The 23,977-nt window shown below is 40.5% G+C and overlaps 1 protein-coding gene across 2 annotated transcripts; it reads right to left on the bottom strand.

The window, feature by feature from the left end:
- LOC100656477 (zinc finger protein 160-like) lies at positions 1-23,692 on the bottom strand. Of its 2 annotated transcripts, none has more exons than XM_064294202.1 (5): positions 23,635-23,692; positions 20,759-20,844; positions 17,621-17,747; positions 17,026-17,124; positions 1-7,505 (listed from the first exon to the last, which is right to left on the bottom strand). In XM_064294202.1, exons 2-5 carry the CDS (start codon positions 20,771-20,773, stop codon positions 5,641-5,643), a joined length of 2,106 nt encoding a protein of 701 aa, XP_064150272.1. In that variant the 5' UTR covers positions 20,774-20,844; positions 23,635-23,692; the 3' UTR covers positions 1-5,640. The 2 variants fall into 2 exon arrangements, with proteins under 2 accessions (XP_064150272.1, XP_064150273.1); XM_064294203.1 differs by having other exon boundaries at positions 2-7,505; positions 17,026-17,121.
- Between the last annotated feature and the right edge of the window lie 285 nt (positions 23,693-23,977).

Raw genomic sequence — 23,977 nt, forward strand, 5'->3', positions numbered from 1 at the left:
GGAAATTAATAAAAGTTTTGGGAAGTGAATATGTAGTTTCTTGTTTATCTACAAGAAAAATTACCACTGTGTATGTTCACCCTGAAGGGAAAACTCATGAACATTGATCTTTTCAATATTATTTCAATGAGTGCTCCAAGTAGAAAAAATTATCCTTATTCCTGGTGTATGTTTATTTCCTAACATTTGCCATAAACATAACACTTTGGTATTTTTCATCATGTGTAAATCAAGGCCAATACAAGCCGTGGGTGTTTACCACAAAAACAGGCATTTGGATTCATAATTACCTAGTGCATGTTCATGAGAATACCTGAAGTGAAAATTTTAAGTGTATATTCCCAGAATTTTATTTGATTCCACAATGGAAATTGTTCTATATGCCTTTTAACTGTGAGAAATTAATGGTACTTTGTTAATGTTTGTTACGTAGTACACTACTGAGGTAGGATATGATTGCGTTGGTAGAAGGAATGTGAGTCCCTCATGATTGTGAAAAAAAGACAGAATTTTCTAATTATAACACGAGACCCTTGAAACATCCTGAATAAAACAGGATCAAAATACGAATAAAACAGGATCAAAATACAATACCAGTGGTTAAATATGAATCCAACCCACATATACTCCATTTTGCTTCTTTTGCTTAAGCTCTGCCCTCTGATAATTGCTTCTTTTCACTTTCCAAGTTTGATTTTTTCCATTAATCTCTGAATTATAAAAGCTACTGTAATTCCAAGGTGACATTATGATGCAATCCACCAACACTGCATGGTGCCCACATGTTGTACCTGATTTCTGATAGCTAGGAGGCCATTAGAAAAAGGTAAACATGTATTACTCCAAAAACATCAAATTCTTCCAATCAGAGCTTTTATGTACAAAAAGAAGCAGACAGCATACAACTGGAAACATTCCCTAACGAGCAGTCCCCCGGCCCAAAAGCTGTCCAGGCAGAGAAGGAAAACTTTCATGCAGTCTGATTTGTATTGTGGGTGAGAAACAAACGGGACATTTTCACACTGATTACCCCTGGCTTCTGAAAGCTGCATGGTGGAAATATACATTCTCCCATGCAAGCCCTCTAACTGGCATTGTAGGTGATGGACACCATGGGAGCCTACCTACTGCTGGTCTCCCCCTGGCTAAGCAGGTCCAGTCAAAGGAGGCTTCTCCTGACTCACGTACCTGCAAGAGCTGACAAATCCACGATCGGCAGGCTGCTGGCTCAAGCCCCAAGAACCAGAGATGACCAGAGATGACCAGCCAGATGCAGGATCCACAGTGAGCAAAAGCCAGCAAGCTTTGCCAGAAAGTCCATATATATATTGGATGCACGCCACACCCCTGAGCAAACTCCCTTTCAAGTGATTGACTACTCATATAGCAGATTTCATCATGGAAGTGATCACATCATTACATAACTGCCAAACCACTAAGAATCATGGCCCAGCGAAGTTCACACACAACCTTTACCGTCACAATGACCATTTTTTATTGTTGGTGTTGTTGCAAAATTATATGTCATATTCTTTAGCACTGACACCCTTTCCTTTTGTGCAGTTATACACACACATTCCGTGCTACATTTCCCATCACCAAAAAAATTTTTTAAAAGTTATCTATAATCTAGAGGGAGCCCTGGTGGTGCAGTGACTACCCCTCCCCCCCATTCTTGGTAACCATCAATGAACATTGGTGTCTATATATATATTTTTCTGTATTCTTACAAAAGTGGGGTCATACAGTATTTTTATTTACATGATTGACGTATTTCACTTGGCACTGTCCTCCAGATTCATCCATGTTATGTTTCACAGATCCATCACTGTTCCTTATGGTAGCATAGTGTTCCACTGAATCTATGTACATTTTGCTCTACTCATCTGTTAATGGTCACTTATGTTGTTTCCATTGTTTGGCTATTAATGCTGCAGTGACCATAGGTGGGCTTATGACTGTCCGTGTCTTTCGTTAGATAGTTCTCTAGAGTATATTATACGTAGGAGTGGGATTACTGTATCATAACGTATTTCTAGTTTGAGGAAGCACCATAGCATTTTCCATATGGTTGTACCATTTTACAGCCCCATCCTCACCATTTTTTTTTTTTTTAAATCAGTGCCATTTTAGCCTGGGCAAGATGGCATCTCATTGTAGTTTTGATTTGCATCTCTCTTTTTTTTTTAATGGCTAATGTAAGCATCTTTTCATGTTTGCTGGCTGCTTGAATGTTCTCTTTGGTCAATTGTCTGTACATGTCCTTTGCCCCTTTTGTTTTTGTTGCTGTTAGTTTTCTACATATTTTAGACATCAAACCTTTATTGGATTTGTTTTCAAAAGATCTTTTTCCTAGTCTGTAAATTGTCTTTTTACGCTTAATAAAATCTTTTGATGAATATAAGTATTTAATAGCCTCTTGATGAATATATTTAATTTTTATGAGGTCCCAATCATTTTTCTTTTGCTATCCATGCATTTGTAAATTAGCTCCCATATTTTTCTACCTTTCTTCCAGGAAATGTATACTCTTAGGATTAACATGTCTTTGATCCATTTTGAGTTATCGTGTACAGTATGAGGTATAGGTCCTGTTTCATTTTTCTGCAAGTGGATATCCAGTTTTGCTAGCACCATTCACTAGGCAGTTTTTCCCAACTGAATGAATTTTGATCCTTTGTAAAAAATGTTTTCTATACATAAATGCATGGATTTCTGGGTTCTCAATTCTATTCCACTAGTCTATGCATCTACAGTACCACAGTTTTGACTACAATGTCTGTATAGTTATGTTTTGAATATTGGGGAGTATGAGGTCTCCTACTTTTTTATTCTTCTATATTGCTGTGGCTATTCAGCACCTCTTTCCCTTCCATGTAAACTTGGTCATTATTTTTTCCATTTCAGTAAACAATATTGTTGGAATTTGTATTGGGATTGCATTTTATCTCTAGATGGCTTTAGGTATTGACATTTTCCCCATATTAAGTCTTCTAATCCATGAGTATGAAATGTCCTTCCATTCATGTAGATCTCTTTTAGTCTCTTATAAAAGTGTTTTCTAATTTTCACTGTATGTCTTTTATATCCCTGGTTAGGTTAATTCCTAGGTATTTTATCATTTTGGGGGCTATTGTAAATGGTATTGTTTTCTTCATTTTCTTTAAGAATACTCCTTGTTAATGTAAAGGAACCCAACTGATTTTTGTGTGTTGATTTTGTACCTTCAACATTGCTGAATTCTTCTATTAGATCCAGTAATTTTCTTGTGGAACGTTTAGGGTCTTCTATGTATAGGATCACATCACCTGCAAATAGAGATTGTAATAGTTCTTCCTTTTTGATTTGGATACCTTTGCTTGCTTTCTTATGCACTGGCTAGGACTTTCAGTACCATATTGAGTAAGAGTTGTCATATTGAGCATTCTTGTGCTTGTTCTCAAGGGGAAGGCATTCAGTCTTCCTCTGTTGAGAATGCTGGCCATTGATTTTGCATATACGTACTTTATTATGTTGAAATATTTCCTATCTATTCCTATTTTGCTGAGATTTTATCAAGTGTGATGGATTTTATCAAATACCTTTTATGCATCAATTGATATGACCATGTGGTTTTGCCAGGCTGCTTTAGAAAGACAAAATGACTCAGGCCATTCTCCCAATCCAGAGACAAAAAAAAGTCAAACATATGTCTTTGTCCCACAGTGACATCATTAGCCTTTCATTATTTCTACCAGATATGGAAGCCTTAGTAACTTATTCGACTACCATGAAAATCTCAGTCTCTCAATGTACCTGTGTGCTGTTTCATGGTCACTTGCTGAATTAGTTCTTTCCTATAAGTGACCCTCTGAATCATGATTGTTTAAATTGTTTTACATCTATTTTTCACTCCTCCACATACTCTAAAATTGACATGGACGCTAAACTGTTAACCTTTTGGCTAGTAGTCAACAGCTTAACCATTTCTACCACCCAGGGACTACAACTAATAAAACAGAGCATTTCATCTCATTCATTGCTTCCCGGAGACCATCATAACATGTGGAAGGCCAGTAATGAAGGCATCATAAGAACTGTAGTAAAACGAGTTTATTAAGATTTTTGCCTCGTTTCTTTGTAAAAAGTTTAATTTTTCCGCTAAGCCCTGAGGGGTTACCATTACTAGTTTTCTAACCCAGAGGGTTTACTTTTGTCTAACTTGATTGACATTTCCTGGGTAAACTGTAAAAAAACGGCTTGATACACAATGTCTGTCCTATGGCCTGCCCTGTAATTGGTATGCACCTTGCAGGGACTGGTCAATAAACTATGCAAATGAAGTGGCTACTATGCAAATGAAGTTTCTGTGGCCTACCGAGAGGTGATTGTTCAGACCTTAGCCCTGGGCAGCAAGCCACGCCTTGAAATTGACAAATAGTTTAAGTATACAACCAACCCACAGAGGTTTTTCAGATAGAAAGAAAATAACGAAAGGTAGAAAAAAGGCAGAGGAGGCAGGAAACCTCCTAAAATAGCTATAACATAGGTCAAGGACTGTAACACTGACTATAGTTAACGGCCTGGAAGAAGCCCTGTGGCAGAGCCAGTGGCAGCAGGCCTGGAAAGGGGCCCTGCAGCACATTCAGTGGTAACAGACAAGTGGGCCAAGAGGCCGGTCCTCAGGAGGCCAAGAGGAGGCATGCATGGTGTGGGGCGGGGCGGGGGGGAGTGTGTGCACAGCACGGGGGGCATGCATGGCAGAGAGGCCTGCTTGCTTGCACACCCTAGAGGAGCTGACAGAGCTGTCCTGCACTAAGGGAGGGATGTGCTCTCAACATGAGAAGTCATCTAGACTCTGCCTGCATGCTTCCTGATCCTAATCCCAAGTTGTAGCTTGTTGATCCTGTCAACTTCCTTAATAAACCACTTAATTTTAAGTACAGTTCCTGAGCTCTGTGAGGCTTTGCAGCTAATTGCTGAATACAAACGGGAGGGAAGAGTACTGAAGGGTATAGAGAGTGGCTGGTGTTACAGATGGAGTGGTACAGCAGCTTGGACAATGTGGAAATCTGGGATATATTTGCACTCTGCCTGACGGGAACTGGCTTTGTGCTGGCTCTTCTATTTGAAATTATTCTTACAGCAACAGATTTCAAACTTCAAGTAGAAAGTCACAAGTTGTAATGTAGCAATTTCAAGAAACCTCAACTAGTTTACTAGTAAGAGAGAAATGGATCTTGCCACACGTCCTTCCTTCCTTGACACACATAATCTCATGAGTTTTAACAAACCCTAACATTTAATTACACTGTAAAATGTAACATCTCATGTTAATTATTCTTTGAGGACTAGACAGTTCTCCACAGAATGAATTCTGATGTGTAGTCCATTGTGAGAATTGTTTTACCAAATTATTTACATTCAAAAGGTTTCTCCATGTTGAAGTCTCATGATTTGTAAATTGTTAATTTGGCATAGTGACCTTGCCATATACACTGCATTCTATTACATAATCACTGATGTTTAATGAGGATTGACCCTCACATAAAGGCTTACCATGCCACTTATTACACTGGAAAGGTTTCTCACTACTATGAATTTTCTGAAGCTCCACAAGATTTGATCTTTGGGTAAAGCCTTATTACACTTGTAACATTTCTAAGGTTTCTGTATAGTATGAAGTCTCTCATGTTCAATGAGTTTTGAACCCCAGTTAATGGCTTTCCCACATTCAGTATATTTGTAATTATTCTCTCCAGTATGAATTCTCTGATGAGCTGTAAGGCTTTCACGACGAATAAAGCCCTCATCACATATATTACATTTGTATCGTTTTTCTCCAGTATGGATTCTCTGATGCCTAGTAAGATTTGAGCCCCACTTAAAGGATTTTCCACATTCATTGCATCTGTAATTTTCCTCTCCAGTATCAATTTTGTTATGATCCCAAAGGGCTGATGTACTGTAAAAAGCCCTGCCATATTCATTACTTTGGTAAGGGTTCTCTCCACTGTGAAACCTCTGATGTTCCAAAAGATTTGATTTTCGGATAAAAGATTTATCACATTCTTTACATTTGTAAGGTTTCTCTCCATGAGTTTGTTGATGTTCCAAAAGACCTGATTTTCGGGCAAATGCCTTACCACATTTATTACATTTGTAAGGTTTCTCTCCACTATGAATTCGTTGATGTTCCTCAAGTTTTAATCTTTCAGAAAAAGCCTTACCACATTCAATACATTTATAAGGACTCTCTCCAGTATGAATTATCTTATGTTTCCGAAAGACTGATCGGCTGCCAAAACTCTTACCACATTCATTGCATTTGTAAGGTTTCTCTCTACTATGAGTTCGCTGATGTTCCACAAGACCTGATTTCTGGGTAAAAGCTTTACCACATTCAATACATTTGAAAGGTCTTTCTCCAGTATGACATCTCTGATGAGTTCTGAGGCTTGCAGGATGACTGAAGGCCTTCTCACACATATCACATTTATATGGTTTTCCTAAAATATGGATTCTCTGATGCCTAGTGAGATTTGAGCCCCACATAAAGGCTTTTCCACATTCATTGCATCTGTACTTTTGCTCTCCAGTATGAATTTTCTTATGATTCCAAAGGACTGATGGACTGCTAAAATTCTTGCCACATTCATTACATTTGTAAGGTTTCTCTCCAGTGTGAATTTTTTTATGTTTCAAAAGACCTGATTTTCGGGTAAAAGCCTTACCACATTCATTACACTTGTACGGTTTCTCTCCACTATGAATGCGCTGATGTTCAATTAGACTTAATTTTCGGAAAAATGCCTTACCGCATTGATTACATTGGTAGGGTTTCTCTCTACTATGAATTATCTGGTGACTTTTAAGGCTTGAACGTTGAGTAAAGACCTTGCCACATATATTACATTTATATGGTTTCTCCCCAGTATGGACTCTCTGATGTTTATTGCGGTTAGAGCCCCAGTTAAAGGTTTTGCCACATTCGTTACATTTGTAAGGTTTTTCTCTGTTGTGGGTTTTCTGGTGTTGTAGGAACCACGAAGGATGCATGAAAACCTCCCTGCATTCATTGGAAATGTTCCTTTGAAAGCCAGGAGGAATTCTTTGAAGGGATGGAACTGCAGATCCAATGTTGGTAGATGTCTCCATTTGATGACATTCATATATTTTCTCTCCAGTGTGAAATTTCTGCATTTCATACACATGGGACTGAAAGCTTAATTCAATCATATTTTTAAAACATGTCATATACTCGTTTCCTGCATGTCTTTCAACGTGTTGATCTCTGCTAGCATAGAAAATTTCATCATGGGCCATAGTCACTTCGTTCTTATTTCTTTCATCTTCTCTCCACTGACTTTCAAACTCAGGCACATCTCCCCTGACTTCACTGAAGTGAAAATCCTCGATGCCATGGTTTCCATTTTTTCTTTCCAAAATCACTCTCTGGAATAATTCTCCTTCATCAATGATCTCTTTTGCTGATAATTCCGTGATCACACATGTAGAAAAAACATCTAAAAAATACAGAGTCAAAAGCTTCCTATTAACAAACAGTTGGAAAATATCTTATATCCCAAAACATAATTTTACACTAGGAAGTCACTTATAATAAAGAGAATTCTGAACCTTCTCCACTATGATTTTCAAATGCTTAAAAAACCAAAAAAAAAAAAAAACAAATTTAATAGGATTCCTCAATAAAGAAAGGATGATTCTGTGTAATTCATATCATTTTAAGGGAAGTCAAGTTTTAAATACACATGACCATACCACTCATGCTACGTAATGAACGTAAGCCCGAAGAGAAACAGACAGGTGGTGGCATTCTGTGGAGGATTGTGTGTGGCTATGATGGTGGAAGCTATGCTCCCTGTATTTCAAATAAAATGGTTTCCCAAGGTGAACAACATTCAGTATAATTTCAAGACTAAGAGAGACTACGAAGCAGGGCCTGCTGGTCTATTTCTAAAATTAGCTGATAAAAATCTCATGAATAACAACAGAATATTCTCAGAGATTAGTGCTGGAAGATAAGCCGCTCAAGTTAGAAGGCACTCAGATTATGCCAGGAAAGTCCTGCCTCCTCAAATTAGAATTGATCTTAATGACACAGGGAGGGTAGAGCTTTTGGGACCTTCATTTGCTTATACGGCATGACTCTAAATGAGAAATGACAGCTGTAAACATCCATTACTAATCAGAACACTGAATACTGAGTGTATGAAGTATGAATCAAAAACACTGAAAGTCATCAAAAATGAAATAGAATGCTTGAAGACAGATGTCTTGGATGTTATCAAGTGGAAATGGACTGCAACTGACCATTCTGATTCTGACAACCATATGGTCTACTGTACAGGAATAAACAATTGAAGGAAAATGGCACTGCACTTATCATCAAAAAGAATATTTTACTATCTCTCCTGAAGTACAATGCTCTCAGTGATAGCTTAATATTTATACGCCTCCAAGAAAAAGTAGTTAATATGGCTATTATTCAAATTTATGCATTAACCAGGAGTGACAGAATATGAGGAAATTGAAGACGGTCACAAACTACTGCAGTCTGAAATTTAACCAACGTGTAATCAAGATGTGTAGATAATTAATGGTGACTGAAATGCAAAAGTTGGAAATAAATAAGACACAGTAGACAGAAAATATTAAATTGTTGACAGGAATGATGCTAGAGATAACATGACAGATTTCTGCAAGAACGACGACTTGTTCATCGGAAACAACAAAATCGACGACTATACACATGGACCTCATCGCATGTATTGCATAGGAATCAAATCAACTGCATCTCTGGAAAGACATTATGAAAGCAACTCAATATTATCAGTCAGAACCAAGTAAGGCACCAAATGTGTAAAGACCACAAATGCAAGTTCAGTTTGAACTAAAGAAAATCAAAGCAACTATAAGAACCAAAAGTACAACCTTGAATATCCCATTTGAATTTAGAGACCATCTCAGGTACAAACTTGACGCAGTGAACACTAATGACCAATGATCAAAGAGTTGCAAGATGATATCAGAAATGAAGTAAAAGGTCATTGAAAACCTAGGAGAGAAAAAGACTTGCTCTTAAGCACAGAGCAGCAAATGTGAACAGAAGAAATGATGAAGTAAAACAGCAGAACAGAATATTTCAGAAAGGCGCAAGAAGACAAGGTAAAGTATAATAATGAAACATGCAAAGACCCTGACTTAGAAAACCAAAAGGGAAGAACAGAATCAGCGATTTTCAAGGTGAAAAAACTGAAAATTTATGCCTCAAGTTAAATTACAGGAGAATTCTATGAGCAAAAAATTAATGAGGAAAGCATTAACAAAAGATGGAAGCAATACACAGAGACAGTGTACTAAAAAGAATTCTTGAACATGTAACCATTTCAGGAGGTAGCATATGATCAAGAACCACTGTTGCTGAAGGAAAATCTTCAAGCTGCACTGAAGGCACCAATGAAAAAAACAAGGCTCCAGGAATTGATGAAATACCAATCGAGATGTTTCAACAAGCAGATGCAATGCTGGATAAACTTACTAGCTATGTGAAAAAATCTTAATGACAACTCTTGGTCAACCAATTGGACCAGATTCATATTTCTGCCCATTCCAAAGTAAGGCAATCAAACAGAATGTGGAATTCATCAAACAAGATCATTAATATCACATGCTAGCAAAATTCTGCTGAAGATAATTGAAAATCAGCTGCAGCTATACTTCAACAGAGAAATTCCAGAAATTCAAGCTGCATTCAGAAGATGTGGAATGAGGGATATCACTGCCAATATAGATGGATCTTGGTCCAAATCAGGTAAATGTTTTACCTGTGTTTTACTGACTTCACAACTAGACTGTGTGGATGATAACAAATTATACATACCATGACCAAAATCTAAGTTCAGAACACTTAATTGTGTACATAGAGAACCTGTACATGGATCAAGAGGCAGTCATTCAAAAAAGAGTAAGGAGACATTAAGCAGATTCAAATTGGAAAAGGTACGTGGCAGGGTTGTATTCTTTCACCTTACATATTCAATCTTTATGCTTAACAAATAATCCAAAACTGGACTATATGAAAAAGAACCTGGCATTAGGATTGGAGGAAGACTCATTAACAACCTGAGATATGTAGATGACACAACTTTGCTTGCTGAAAGTAAAAATGACTATAGGCACTTACTGATGAAGGTAGAGACTACAGGCTTCACTTGAACTGAAAACAAAACGAAAATCCTTACAACTGGATCAATAAACCACATCATTATAAATGACACAGAAAGTGAAGTTATCAAGGATTTCAATTCTAACTGGATCAACAATCAATGTACACGGAAGCAGATGAAGTCAAGAAATCAAAAGACAAATTACATTGGGAAAAACTAAGGCAAAAGACCTCTTTTAAAGTGTCAAAAAGCAAACATGTTACTTTAATGACTAAGGTGTGCCTGACCAATCTATGGTCTTTTTAATCACCTCACATGCATAGGAAAGCTGGACACTGATAAAGCAAGATGGAAAAAGAACTGATACATTTGAATTGCAGTTTTGGCAAAGAGTACTGAATATACCACGGACTACCAGAAGAACAAATAAATCAGGAGGAAATATGGCCAGAATGGTCCTTAGAAGTGAGGATGGCACAACAACATCTTGCTGACTTTGGATACATCACCGGGAAACACCAATTTCTCTAAAAGGACACCCAGTTTGGTAGACGGTCAGCAAAAACGAATACGAGGTAATTAACAGCAATGTGGCCTTTGTGGTCAGCTAGTGATAGTTACCCTTGAAATTTTCCAAGTGAGTTAAGTGTCTTTTGTTAATTAGGTCAAAGGACTATTACCTGAGGATTTGCCCAAATGAATGGGGACTGGTCAAGCCAGAATGACGACCATGTTGCTGATCAGGAAGGGAGTAGGATATGATTCAATCAATCGTTTGCATCCAGTGAGGCCTTAATCATGACTACGTAATGATGCCAATAGAGCCTCTTAACCTGTATGTTCCATTAAATGTGTAATGGGCGAAAGATATCGATATAATTAGGGGGTAGCACACCCTTTTGGAAACATGGAAGCTCTGCATTGGGGACCCTCCCATACCTTACTCCATGTGCTTCTTCTTTATGCTGATCCTTTGTTATAATAAATCTGTAATCATGAGTATAGCAATTTCCATGAATTCTGTACTTTGTTCCAGCAAATTATCGAACCCAAAGGAGTAGTACGAGCCAACAGGTGAAAGTGAGGGAGTCTGGAGAAGGCCAACGAGCTTGCTGCTGACATCCTGAAGGGGTAATGGAAAAACCCCAAAGTTGAATCCGGCAACCATGTCAGAAATAAGGGTGTTGTGTGGACTCCTGAGCTTGTGGCTGCCATCTGCCTATTTGGCAGTCTGAAGGACAGTGTCCTTTTAACTGGTGAGATCTGACCTAATCCCAGATGGCAGGCATCAGAGACAAGTGCTTTATGAGTTACCTGGTGTCAGAAATGAACAGAGAAGTAGAAAGTGGGAATTTGTTATAGCCTTACAGTTGGAAACAGAATAGTAGGAGTCTAAGATTTCCATTAGATACACCTGGCCTGAGAAGGAAGCTTTCTTATTCTGCATGCAACAAGGGAAACACTTAATGAGACAGATTGACATAATATTTGCAACAATGGGCTCAAACATACCAACAATAGTAAGGATAGTGCAGGACTGAGCAGCGTTTCATTCTGTTACACAGAAAGTTGCCATCAGTTAGAGGCAACTTGACAGCAACTGATAAGGACAAGCCCTAAGAGATGCAGTATTTGTTCACCCCTGTGGTGCGATGGGAACCCCGGTGGCGCAGTGGTTAAGAGCTCTGCTGCTAACTAAAAGGATGGCAGTTCAAATCCATGAACCACTTCGTGGAAACCCTATGGTGCAGTTCTACTCTGTCCTATAGGGTTACTATAAGTAAAAAACGACTTGAGGGCAACAGGTTTGGTTTTCTTTTGGTAGTACGATGACTCACTTTTATATGGCTTTTCTAGCCATGGTCTTCTAATTCCCACACAATTATTGCTGAGACTATGCAAATAAGGTGTATAAAACTCTTGTAGGGATTGGTTAGTTTTATTCCACTAGGTTTAAAAGAAGCCAATTCCAGAGGCTGGAGAGGGACCTCACTACCAGCAAGAAGAGCCAGGAGTGGAGCATGTTGTTTGGACCAGGGGTCCCTGCACTAAGAAACATCTAGACCCAGTAAAGACAGAGGGGAAGCTTAACACTGTAGGAGGAAGCTGCACAAGAAGGCAAAAAGCAGCAGGAAGCATGGCAGAGTGAAACAGCAGAGAAACAAATACAGTAGAACAGAGACCGGTGTGAGATGGCACAGTGGGCTTCCCGACCCACAGAGCAAGGCAGCTACAGATGGCTTGCAGGCCCACGAGAGAGCCGAGCGCCTTCAGGCAGGGGGCTTCCTGTGGAGTGGGGTGCCTCCGCACATTTATCATCAGAGCTAAAGAGCTGTAATACGTGCCTGGATAGGGCAGAGGCCAGGCCCTAGCAATGTTGGTGGCAGAGGGTAAGAATGAGGGCCGGGGTGGGTACAGCCTGAAAACAAGGCCTGCCTGACTATGGGTATGATGGACAAGGAGCTGAGAGGCTGAAAGCTATCCTGATGGAAAAAGTGTATCCCAAATTGTTCCTGTTCCTTCCAACTTGATCCTGATCCCGAACTGTATCCTGTAACATCCCTAATAAGCCCCATTAATCATGAGCATGGTCCGTAAGTTCTGTTGTGACCACTGCAAGCAATTACTGAGCCCAACAGAGAAGTTGTGAGTGACGTCAGAGCGATGGCTAGTGCCAGAATTGCTAAAAAAGGTTGACAAGTGTAGGCATGTTTGACGTTTACCCCATAGAAATCAGCCTTGGGCTGATGCTGATTCTTTCTCTTCTCCCTAAAGTTAGAGGAGGAGGTCTGACCCTACCACTACCAGGCCACATTTACAAACACCATCCTAAAGCATCTACTACTAGTATGGTATAGATTTGTGGTTGGCTCATATTTGAAGAAAAATAAATATATTAATACGTGTTGATGCATAATTACTGTACACAGACAAATGCTAAAACACAGACCCATATAATGTCATGGTAAGTAATCCACTGCAAAGTTATCTCACGAACAAGATCAATAAATGGCAATTCGGAATTGCAAAACAAAAAAAGCTAAGCCATAATCAGGAAGAATTTAAGAAAACACTATTATAAGAAGAATGAAATAATCTTTTGAATACCTATTTAAAAAACTATCTGTACCAATACTGAATGGCCATTTTGCAACATTTACAGCTGGTGCGTGGCAGTTATATTCTATAATGGATACTGAAAAACCAACATCAAAACATCGTAATGAAAACGAATACATAAAACAATCAAATAAGCCATGATAAAGGCAGCAAGTACTTAGTAACCACAAAAACAAAAATTATATTTTGTAGAATTACAAATAATTCTAATCTGGAGGGGGCACACAGAATGAGAAAAAGAAAATATGCTGAAGATAACTGACTTTTGAAATATCATATTCAGCTAAAGAGAATAAAAATGAGTACTAAGTCAGGAATAATTATTTCTAAACAAAATTTTGGAGGTTTTATAGGACTTGGGGAAACAATTGTTAAGCCTTAATAACCCTCAACCCTCACATAGGAACTCTTGTTGTAAATAGGTTAATACTCACTTCTCAATCCCAAAGCACCACAAATTGCAGATATAAAACACAGAACACTAAGAGTATCATCAAAACACATAATTGAAGACTGTGCCATAATGAATCAACTAATCAAAAAATTTGGCTTTTGGCCTTGGTCCCTGAGAAATAATCCTTGGAATTTCCTGAGTAATTGAGGTGCCTTCATTATGGACAACTTGCCGACCACACCTGAGGGTCTGTGCTAATGGTGGGGGCTGGCCAGACAACAAAGACCACCTGGTAGCCCAAAATCAACTAATCTCAGGAGGTATGATTTAACATCACAAATACGCAAGCAGGCCTCAATCATGAGTACATAATGAAGCCAATAAAGACTCTGAACACAAAGGCTACGATAGCTTCCCAGTTGGCAAAGAGAGGGTGACATTTCCTCTTTGGGAGATGGAACTTTCACGTTAGGAACCATCTCAGTCCTCCACAAGGAGTCCCTTCCTAATGATATCTTGATTTGTATTCTATTGCTATAGTAAATCTGTAAGTCTAAATACAGTACTTTGAGTTCTGTGAGTCACTCAAGGGAGTTATCGAACCAAAAGGAATAGCGGGAGCAAGCAGATGAAAGTCCGAGAGCCCGAGGAAGGCCCTCCAGCTTGTGGTTGCCGTATGGAACATGCAGAGGAAAAACCTGAATGCATGGCCAGAAGATGAAAGGGTCTCGTGTGGACTCTCAAACTTGTGGTAGGTATCTGTTTATTTGGCAATCTGAAGGATAGTGTTCTAATTTCTGAGCTGTGACCTAGCTCCAGGTGGGTAGTGGCAGAAAGGAGTGCCTCGTGGGCGCACAGTGTCACAGAGGATGAGGAATTGGGAAATTGGGCATTTGATCTGTCTTTACATTGTAGGGACTGGACTTATGTTCTTATTCATAAAATGATTAGTAAAAAGGAAAATGAATTATAAAACATGAAAAATTACAAGATGAATGAAGCCGTACCATAAATAGGTAAAACAGATTACAGTAGAGTTCAAAAATGTAGGCATCATTCAGCCTCATAAGTTCCTCCAATATGATCCATCCAAAGAGTATTTGTTGAAGGAGAATGAACAATGGCACCCACATGGGATGAACAATGTAGCCTGAACAATAATTTGGTCAATAGCCTCAAAGATACGAGGTTGTGAACATAGACAATGTTCTCCCTAAGATCAATCTTACCCCTTTGTGAGACAAACAACTGGATTTGGCCTTTTGTCTCTGGTTCCCGAAAATAGTCCTGGGGATTTCTTGAGCAATAAAGGTGACTTTATTTTTTTCTAAAATAGCCAGGCAACATTCCGACATGTACAAATTACTGGGAGCCCCAAAGACCACACCTGGCAAAGAACTTCAGGAAGGCTGAGGGGCTTGATACAATCAATCATGCCTATTCACTGATTCAATTAATCATGCACATTAATCATTACTTCCAAGTTGATCCTGATCCCAAGTTGTAATCTGTTACTTCCCCCAAAAAACCACGCGACAATGAGTATGGTCTGTGAGTTCTGTATGGCCAATGGAACAAACCCAGCAAAGTAAAGTGTTACTGAGGGAACAGCCGGTGTGAGAAACAGCAAAAAAACCCGAGTGGAGGTATGTCTGACCTCTACCTCATAGGAATCAGCTTTGTGTTGGTCCTGATTTTCAGCCCTCCTCCTGAATGTGGACAGGCCCTGATGCTAGATTACATACTTGGAATGACTAATCAATCAGTCTCTTGTAATACTTTCTATCTCAGCGTTCCCGGGACCTGGTGAACATTCTACTCATTGGTTTCAAGAAGTACTTCTGTATTTAGCAGGATAATACTGATACATAATAGTCAAAATTTTTAAAGACTTTTCTGTGTCCCGGTAAACCCCCTACTTGGAGAAAGCCACCTCAAGTTGACCATTCCTAAAGGGTAGGTTGTCACAGCAGAAAAAAGAGTGACATTTCAGACTCTAGGAATGTATACTTCAACAGCAAGTTTCAGGAAAAATGACAGAAACTTAAGAGAATACAAATCCAAGAAGAGCCAAGGGTTTTCAACATTCCCAGTGTACAGAGGAGCTTGAAGAAGGAGAAAAATACCAGGCATGTGAATAAAGAAAGGGTGTCAGAATTGGTAGGGTCCCTGAGAAGGGGCTGTGTGTTCTGCCCATAAACACATGCTGACAATATGAAAGACAGAGATAAGGTTCCCGTGTAGGACTGGATTGAAAAAGAGGAGCTGTGTACTGTCTTTACAGTACTGCAGAGTAACAATATCAGAAATTCTACCCTACTCTCCTGTTGTACACACTCTTGTGGTACAGAGAAGGAGGAGTCAAGAAATGTCTGAGGGGTCTGAACACTCAGAGACGTCTGGTGAAAGTCCTGTGCAATTTCCTGGGGCCTCATCTGCTATGGAAGAGACAGCAATGCTTTACCATCTCCTCAGAAGGTTTCCAGTGACCTCAGAATCTGGACAGATGCTTCAGAAAGGAGGCCTCAGCTTATGACCTATATGAACTGAGAACTGAGGATCACATAAAATCAAGTACAGAAGAAGAAATCAAGGGGACAAGAACACCCATTTGAAACAGCCCTCTTTGTCCCTGTCAAAACCATGGCACCGAAGATGTCATAGTGACCAAATAATAGCATGTTGGAGGACGTAATAAAGACATTGTCTTTACCTCTGAGCTGCAGCACCACTGCCAGATGAACTTTTACGTATCTGAAGACTGCAATTTGTGGAGAGCAGGGAAGAAAAATTTCCTGAGAATTCACAAGAAACAAACCTGTGTTTTCCCCTTGGGGGAGTTCCCCAAAATACACTTGATGGTGTGGTTTCTTCTCTAACCATCTGACCTCTTACCAATTGTTATGGGTTGAATTGTGTTCCTCCCAAATTATGTGTTATAAATCCTTACCTCTATACTTGTGGATGTACCTATTGGGGAATAGGGATTTGTTTGTTATGGTAATTAGGCCATGTCAGTGTGTTTTAAGCCAATCACTTTTTGAGATATATATGAACATATCCGGCACAGAAGAAAGCTAGGACAGAGGAGAAAATACATGCAACATGAAAATCACCAAGGTTCTGAGGAACAGAAGCTGAAAAAAGAGAATGACCTTCACCTAGAGCAAAGAGAGAAAGCCTTCCCATACAGTCCAATGCCCTGAATTTGAACTTCCAACATCTTCAACTATGAGGAAATATATTTTTGCTTATTAAAGTTACACATTAGTGATATTTCTGTTATAGCAGCTCTAAGAAACTACCACACCTATGTCCACAACTGGATACATTCCCACCTACCTGGGTTATCTGCTAGTTGCATAGTCTTCTCCATAGTCCAGGGCTCTGTCTCCTTCTTCACAATGGAAACAACATTCATCTCAGAAGGAAAGATTCCTGCTTATCAGAAAAAAGGAATGCGATGTGCTGTAGCTTTTGCAAAACATAATCCAAGCCATTTGTTCAGCTCAGAATATCAAAGATGTCTCTAGAAAAGTACTTCAAACATTCATCCATTCACTGCCTCCTTTGGAATACTTAGGGAGTGTATTAAATATGTAGGCATCTAGCTCTCTTCCAAGAACTACTCAATTAAAAGTACAGAAGTAAAGCAGACACTTGGATGTATCAAAAGGTGCCCATAGTTTTTGTACTTATTTAAGGCATGGAATCAGCACTGACCTAGAGTGAAACAGGCAGATCATCTAAAAAAGGAAAGGCTAAAGTTCTGATTCCATATTACAAAAATTTCATTTCTGAACCAACTCCCCTCTCTGCCTTAAGAACAGAGATTTCAAAGTCCATACAGCAGAGCAGGGGCTTCCAAGAGATTCACAGGGAAAATGCAAAGATACACAAGGGCAGATCCTGACTTTGAGAGGGAGGTTATGCTCACCCAGAGTGACCAGGTTCCTATAGTTCTCCAACATCACATCTCTGTACAAAGTCCTCTGAGTAGAGTCCAGACAGTCCCACTCCTCCTGAGAGAATTCTACAGCCACATCTCTGAATGTCAACAGTCCCTATAAAACAAAACAAAAAAAAACACATCTTAGAAGTGGAAAAGAGAGCGTTCTTTAACGATAAAAGGGGAAGGTATAAAAGCAAGTCCGTAGATGTGAGATGTCTGACAGAGCCACATAATATCGAGCAAGTTAAATGTCCCTAATTGTGTTTTATTATAACGCTCCATCAAAGGATATGAATTCTATTGCTAACTGGGGAATTTCACCTTGGTGGACAATAAAAGAAATTAGCAAATGAAAAGAGTTCTCAGAGTCATCTATCTGTAGGAGCCATATGTTACATTCTGCAGCATTTTGCCAGAATCTTTCAAAACACAAACGCAGCATCCTAGATGTAACTATCACCCTTCAAGTTGCCTAACCTGAAGGATCCTTTAGACATTTGGAAAGAAGTCTCAGTACTCAGAAATAATCACTGCGACATTCTCTATAACAGAATAAAATTGTAAACGACCTGTGTGTGTTCATTATTGGAATGTTCTAATGAGAATCTGAAAGAGCAAGCTATCTCTGTTTACCAACATGAAACAATTCCAAGACATATGGTGTGTAAATTTTCAAAAGCTGAGGAATAAAATATCACAACAAAACATCCACTGAAGAATTTTTTCTAAAATCACATTTTTTTACCAAGAACTACACTGAGTCTTGCCACAAAACTAACAAGAGTGGTTAATAATGGAGGTGGTGAGTGATGCAGAATGGGAAAGGGTAGAGAACGTTTATGTTTTACTCCCTACAGGCATCACTGTTTCTGGTTTTACCACAAAACAAATATGTCCATCATGTAAATATAAAAGAAATAAAGTATTTAATAACAAAGGCAGAACCAGAATTTGACTCCATCTACACTGATGACAAAGTTCTGTTCCTACTGCTCAACTAAAGGAAAATCATTTGTATCTAAAACCACTGTTCATTCCTGAACAAACACCATGATCTTCATGGGATGGATGCTGTAGGGTTTACATTAAGTTTACCAAAAAAATTTGCTCTTTATCCTAGATCTTAAAAGAGAACCTCTAAAACCTGGATTTCCACCAATCTTGAGTGTCTTTGAGGTCTCTGGACTAAATATAACCTAGCAGGTTATGGTAATAAGGTTGATTAACGGGTGGCTGCTAGCCAGGGCAGAAATGACTTACCTTATGATATCAACTTTGTGATATCGACCCACCTCAGGGGAGAGGGACTAGAGTTTGAATTATGTAATGAGACCCTCAAAAAAGCTCTAAACACTGAAGCTCTATGGCCTCCCTGGTTGGTAAAAAACATCGATGCACATAGGAGGGTGGCATGCCATTTAGGATTTGGAAATTCCACACTGGAACTCTTCCATACTTCGCCCTAGGAGTGTCTTTATATTTTTTTTACTACGATATAACTGGAAACGTAGAATAGAACTTTCCATGAGTTCTGTGAGTTATTCTTGCAAATTATTGAAACCAAGGGAGTAGGAGCCAGTAGGTCAGAAGTGAGGGGAGCTGGGACCTTCTGAGGTCACAGTTGATATCCTGAGGGTATAGGGGAAATCCCCCAGTTTGAAGCTAACAGGTCAGATGTGAAGGAGCCTGAAGGCGTTCCCAAGAGTGCAGCTGGCATCTGAAGTTTAGGGCAGATGTGGCAGTCTGGAGAACTACGTCCTTAACTTGTGAGATACGGCCTCGTTCCAGGTGGTGAGGGTGACAGGAATAAGTGCTACATGTGCAGTTGGTGTCAAAAAAGAAGTGAAACAGAAGGGAACAGAATTAATAATAGATTCATTTGCATTGATAACACACTTGGCATCAGAGAAGTGAGAACTGGAATTTGATTTCCCCACAGATGTGTTGTTGACAGTTTAAAGAAACTCCTGCTGTTAGTCATTTAGGTTGATTCCATATTTTAAAATTGGTTATGGAATAAAAAAAGCATCTTCCATCACTGATGTCTGTCACCAAATCCTCTGTCGCTGATGTCTGTTACCGAACTTTCCGTTCCATTCCAAATCACTAATATTTTGGAACCAGTAACACAGATTCACTTGTTTAGCTTTGAATGGATTAGTAATCACACAGAGTAGATTTCCAATTATAAGTCTTCTTTTCCAGAATTTTCAGCTGTTCCTGCAGATTAATAGGCCACATAAATGTGTGGCTGCTTTAATGCTGTTCCACAGACAGCTAACAGGGCATCCAGACATGGCCCCTAAACCCTCCTTGCTGCCTTCCATCACTGCCTCCACAGGGCACATTCCTCATCTCCCACCCAGGCCTGGTGCGAAGCCCTTCCCATGACGATCCCCAAATGCAGCCTCTCCACAAGTGCCAGGTTACTGGGTCCCATCATGAGATAGTTGTCATGGACTGAATTTTGTCCCTCCAAAATATGTGTCAAATTGGTTAGGCCATGATTCTCAGTATTATGTGGTTGTCCTCCATTCTGTGATTTTCCTGTATGTTACAAATCATAATCTCTGCCTGTGGTTAAAGAGGATTAGGGTGGGATGTAACACCCTTGCTCAGGTCACATCCCTGATCCAATGTAAAAGGAGTTTCCCTGGGGTGTGGCCTGCACTATCTTTTATTTTACAAGAGATAAAAGTAAAGGGAAGCAAGCAGAGAGCTGAGACCTCATACCACAAAGAAACCAGCACGCAGAGCAGTGAGTCCTTTGGATCCAGGGTTCCCGTGCTAGAAGCTCCTAGTCCAGGGGAAAACTGATGACAAGGACCTTCCTCCAGAGCTGCCAGAGAGAGAAAGCCTTCCCCAGGAGCTGACCCCCTGAATTTGGACTTCTAGCCTACGAGACTGTGAGAAAATAAATTTCTGTTTGTTAAAGCCATCCACTTATGGTATTTCTGTTAACAGATGTAATCTGTGTGGTGAGAGGGGACTGAGGGAAGGCCCTGGGTGAGTGCAAACAAAATGTCAGGCAGGACATGTCAGAGTTAGAGGAGTGATCAAATTCTCAGGACAGCATTTCAGGAAGGAGAGGACAGAGCCTGTAATCAACAATATGACTTGTACCTGGGCAAGGGCCATTGTGAACTTCTCTTTATCTTTTCTTTCCGTGACCTTCTTTCCCAGGCAAGCTCAGTCTTGAGAAGTCAATCCTGAATGTAAAAATTATGCTGTTAAATGCTCAGAATGAACACACCCCTTTCCCATACCAGAACTATACACAAGGGGAGGACCTCACCACGGAGAAAGACAGTTCTTGTTGCTCACTGCCCCAGGAGGGACTCAGGGGCAATATAGTCCTACACGGAGAACAACAGTTGAGGTGGACACCCTCCCCTCCTGGTGAAGCGCACACACGCAGCTTCAGCAGGGAGACATGAGCTGAGATGATCTCCCCTTCAGATCACAGTCCTGGCGCAGATACCAAACCCAAGCAGAACAGAGCCCCCTTTCCTCCTGTGGAATTGGGACTAGTCTCAGTCCAAGAAACACAGGACCCAGAGCCTTGGTGCTCAAAGCTGCATAGATTAGAATCATTCTTTAAGCTGGGCCCCATCGAGACTATTAAAAGGGGAATCTCTAGGAAGGGGCACAAGGGATGTATTTGCAAAATGTATCAGCAATGAAGTGTGAAGCCAAGGATGGGCCCCACTCAGAAGAGGAAAGACCAGCCTGTGGCTCTGCTCTCACCTGGGGCTGTGCTGTGACCTGTATCCACACAGTGGAAGTGGCAGGAGCAGAAAGAAACATGTGCAGCAGGCATTATGGACCAAGGTTGGGAGTGAGGGTGTGGCTGGAATGTTGAATGCAGGGTCACAGAAGACTGCCATGAGAAGGTGATATAAGAACAAAGATCTGCGGAAGGAAGGATATTTCCTACATGGCACGTGAGGGACAAGGGAATTTCAGGCAGTGGGACGAGCAATGTGAATGACCTGAGTCAGCAGAGATTCTGGCCCCAGGAACACCCTTGCGTGACTGGAGCAGAGTAAGTGAGCAATGAGATAAGAACGTGAGTTCAGAGAGTTCCTGCGGAAGCAGACAGGAAGGATCAGGGACTTCAACTATCTTTTTTTTCCCATACCCCAAAAGAATTTCGGAAACCATGTATTTCCTTACCCATTTTAAGATAACATCCATTTCTTTATTTTATCATAACTCAAAACACAAATAATGCACTGATGTTCACCTGAGCCTCTTGTCAGGCCAGCCCTTAACTGAGACCTGGTGGAGTTCAAGAGGAACGCTGGCGGTCAAGGGGTCATTTTTGTACATTTTCAGGTGGAGATACCGTCTAGAGTCCCCAGCAGAGATGTGGAAACACAAGTCTGGAGTTTAGAGGAGCAGTCTGGGCTGAAGACATCAAGGTGTTTAAAGTTGTGACATGAGATGAAAGGGAAAAGAAATGAGTGTAGACAGAGAGAAGAGGTTCAAGGACTGCTCCCAGGGATGCTAAGAAGTGAAAAATAGAACAAATACACAGAAAGGCAGACATTTAAAGAATACTGTGATGTCCTAAAAGCCAAGAAGTAAGTGTTTCCAGAAAGAGGGAGTAATCAGCTGTGCAACATGCTGTTGACTGAATGAGGATTCAGCTTTGGTAACAAGCTCTGAGCAAACTTCTTCAATGTGACAAAAGTCACTTATGAAACATCCACAGGTAACATCATACTCAATGGAGAACAACTGAAAACTGTCCCAATAAGATCAGGAACAAGATAAGGATGCCCACTCTCGCCACTGCTATTCAATGCTGTACCAGTAGTCCTAGTCAGAGCAATTAGGCTAGAAATAAATAAATGGCATCAAATTGGGAAGGAGGAAGTAATCCTATTTCTTTTCACAGATTACATGATCTTATACATAGAAAATCTCAAACATTCCACAAGAAAGTCATTAGAGCTAACAAATGAATTCAGCAAAATGACTGGGTACAAGGTCAACACATAAAAACAGTATGGGTTCCGTACATCAGCAATGAGCAAGCTGGAAAAGAAATTAAGTTTCATTTATAATAGCCTTAGAAAGTATAAAGTACCTAGCAACATTATTTACTAGGTACCGAAGAATGTTTCCAATATATGAGAAAGAGCAGAACAAAGTCAATTTAAAAGGGAAAGCAATTTGGAAATTAAAAAAAAAAAAAATTAATGAACTCTGGGCTCAAAAGTAAAAAAAAAAAAAAGTATATTTAGAAAAAAATACCCTACGCTCATTATGGGATGCCGAAAACATCATTTCAGATTATGATTACAGTATTTAAAGTTGATATTCAGTAAGCTAACATTTTTTCAGTAAGACTGAAAAAGAACAAGCAATTAAGGCAAAAGTAAATCCATTAAAAAAAAAAAAAACTTTTTAAACGTTCCCTTTCAAAGACACCACGTGGTAACAGTAATCTCCCCACCCCCTCACTCCTGTAAAAAACCCTGTAAAGGGAAGGTGAAACCAAATTGACGGAGAAAAATCACTGCTTCTGTTTATTTACAGGATGTGAGGTCGGGGTCTCATGAGAATGGTGAGATCTCAGAGTCCCAGGGCCAGGAGAGGACCGGCAGCCCGCGCTGCCCCCCAGGGGCTACACTGGGGGGGAGGGGCGGGATGTCGCCAGAGACCCCCGCTGAGGACTCGACCCGGCGCAGGCGGGCGGGCGTCAGGGGAGGGTTTTAAGCAGGAAAACGACACGACAGGCGGCGTCTGCACCGCCCAAGGGCAGAAAGTCCGGGACGGGGACCCTCAGCGCGATTTTACACCGAAACAAATGCGAGTCCCCGGCCGGAGGAAAGCAACCAGAGCTCGGATAAGTCTCACGGCCGCGCGAGGACCTCCAGGGGTGGGAAGGGCGGGTGCGGGGGCCTTAACGTCCGGAGCGATCCCCGAGTCCGCGTCTATTAGACCCGAACCGCGAAGCTCAGATTTAAACCAGAAAGTCGGAAGCTCACCTCGTTGTGACTCTCCACACAATCCGCCTCTGCGTCTGCGGTGAACTGCGCAGGCGCGTGGCGGCTAGAGACGCAACGGCGTGGGGCGGGGCCCAACGGGAAGCGCTGAGGAGACGGACGAGCCCGGACTGGACCGCGACAAGTGGGCGGGGCCGAGGCGGGGCCGAGGCGGGGCTTCCCTCCGCCTAAACCAAAAAAAAAAAAAAAACGAAACCGAACCCGTTGCGGTCTAATTGATTCCGACTCATAGAAATCCTATAGCGCAGAGTAGAACTGCCCCATAGGGTTTCCAAGGAGCGCCTACTGGATTCAATGCGCTGACCTTTTGGCTAGCAGCCAAGCT

This window comes from Loxodonta africana, chromosome 11 (assembly GCF_030014295.1).
Source record: "Loxodonta africana isolate mLoxAfr1 chromosome 11, mLoxAfr1.hap2, whole genome shotgun sequence".
In the NCBI taxonomy this organism is placed as follows: Eukaryota; Metazoa; Chordata; class Mammalia; order Proboscidea; family Elephantidae; genus Loxodonta; species Loxodonta africana.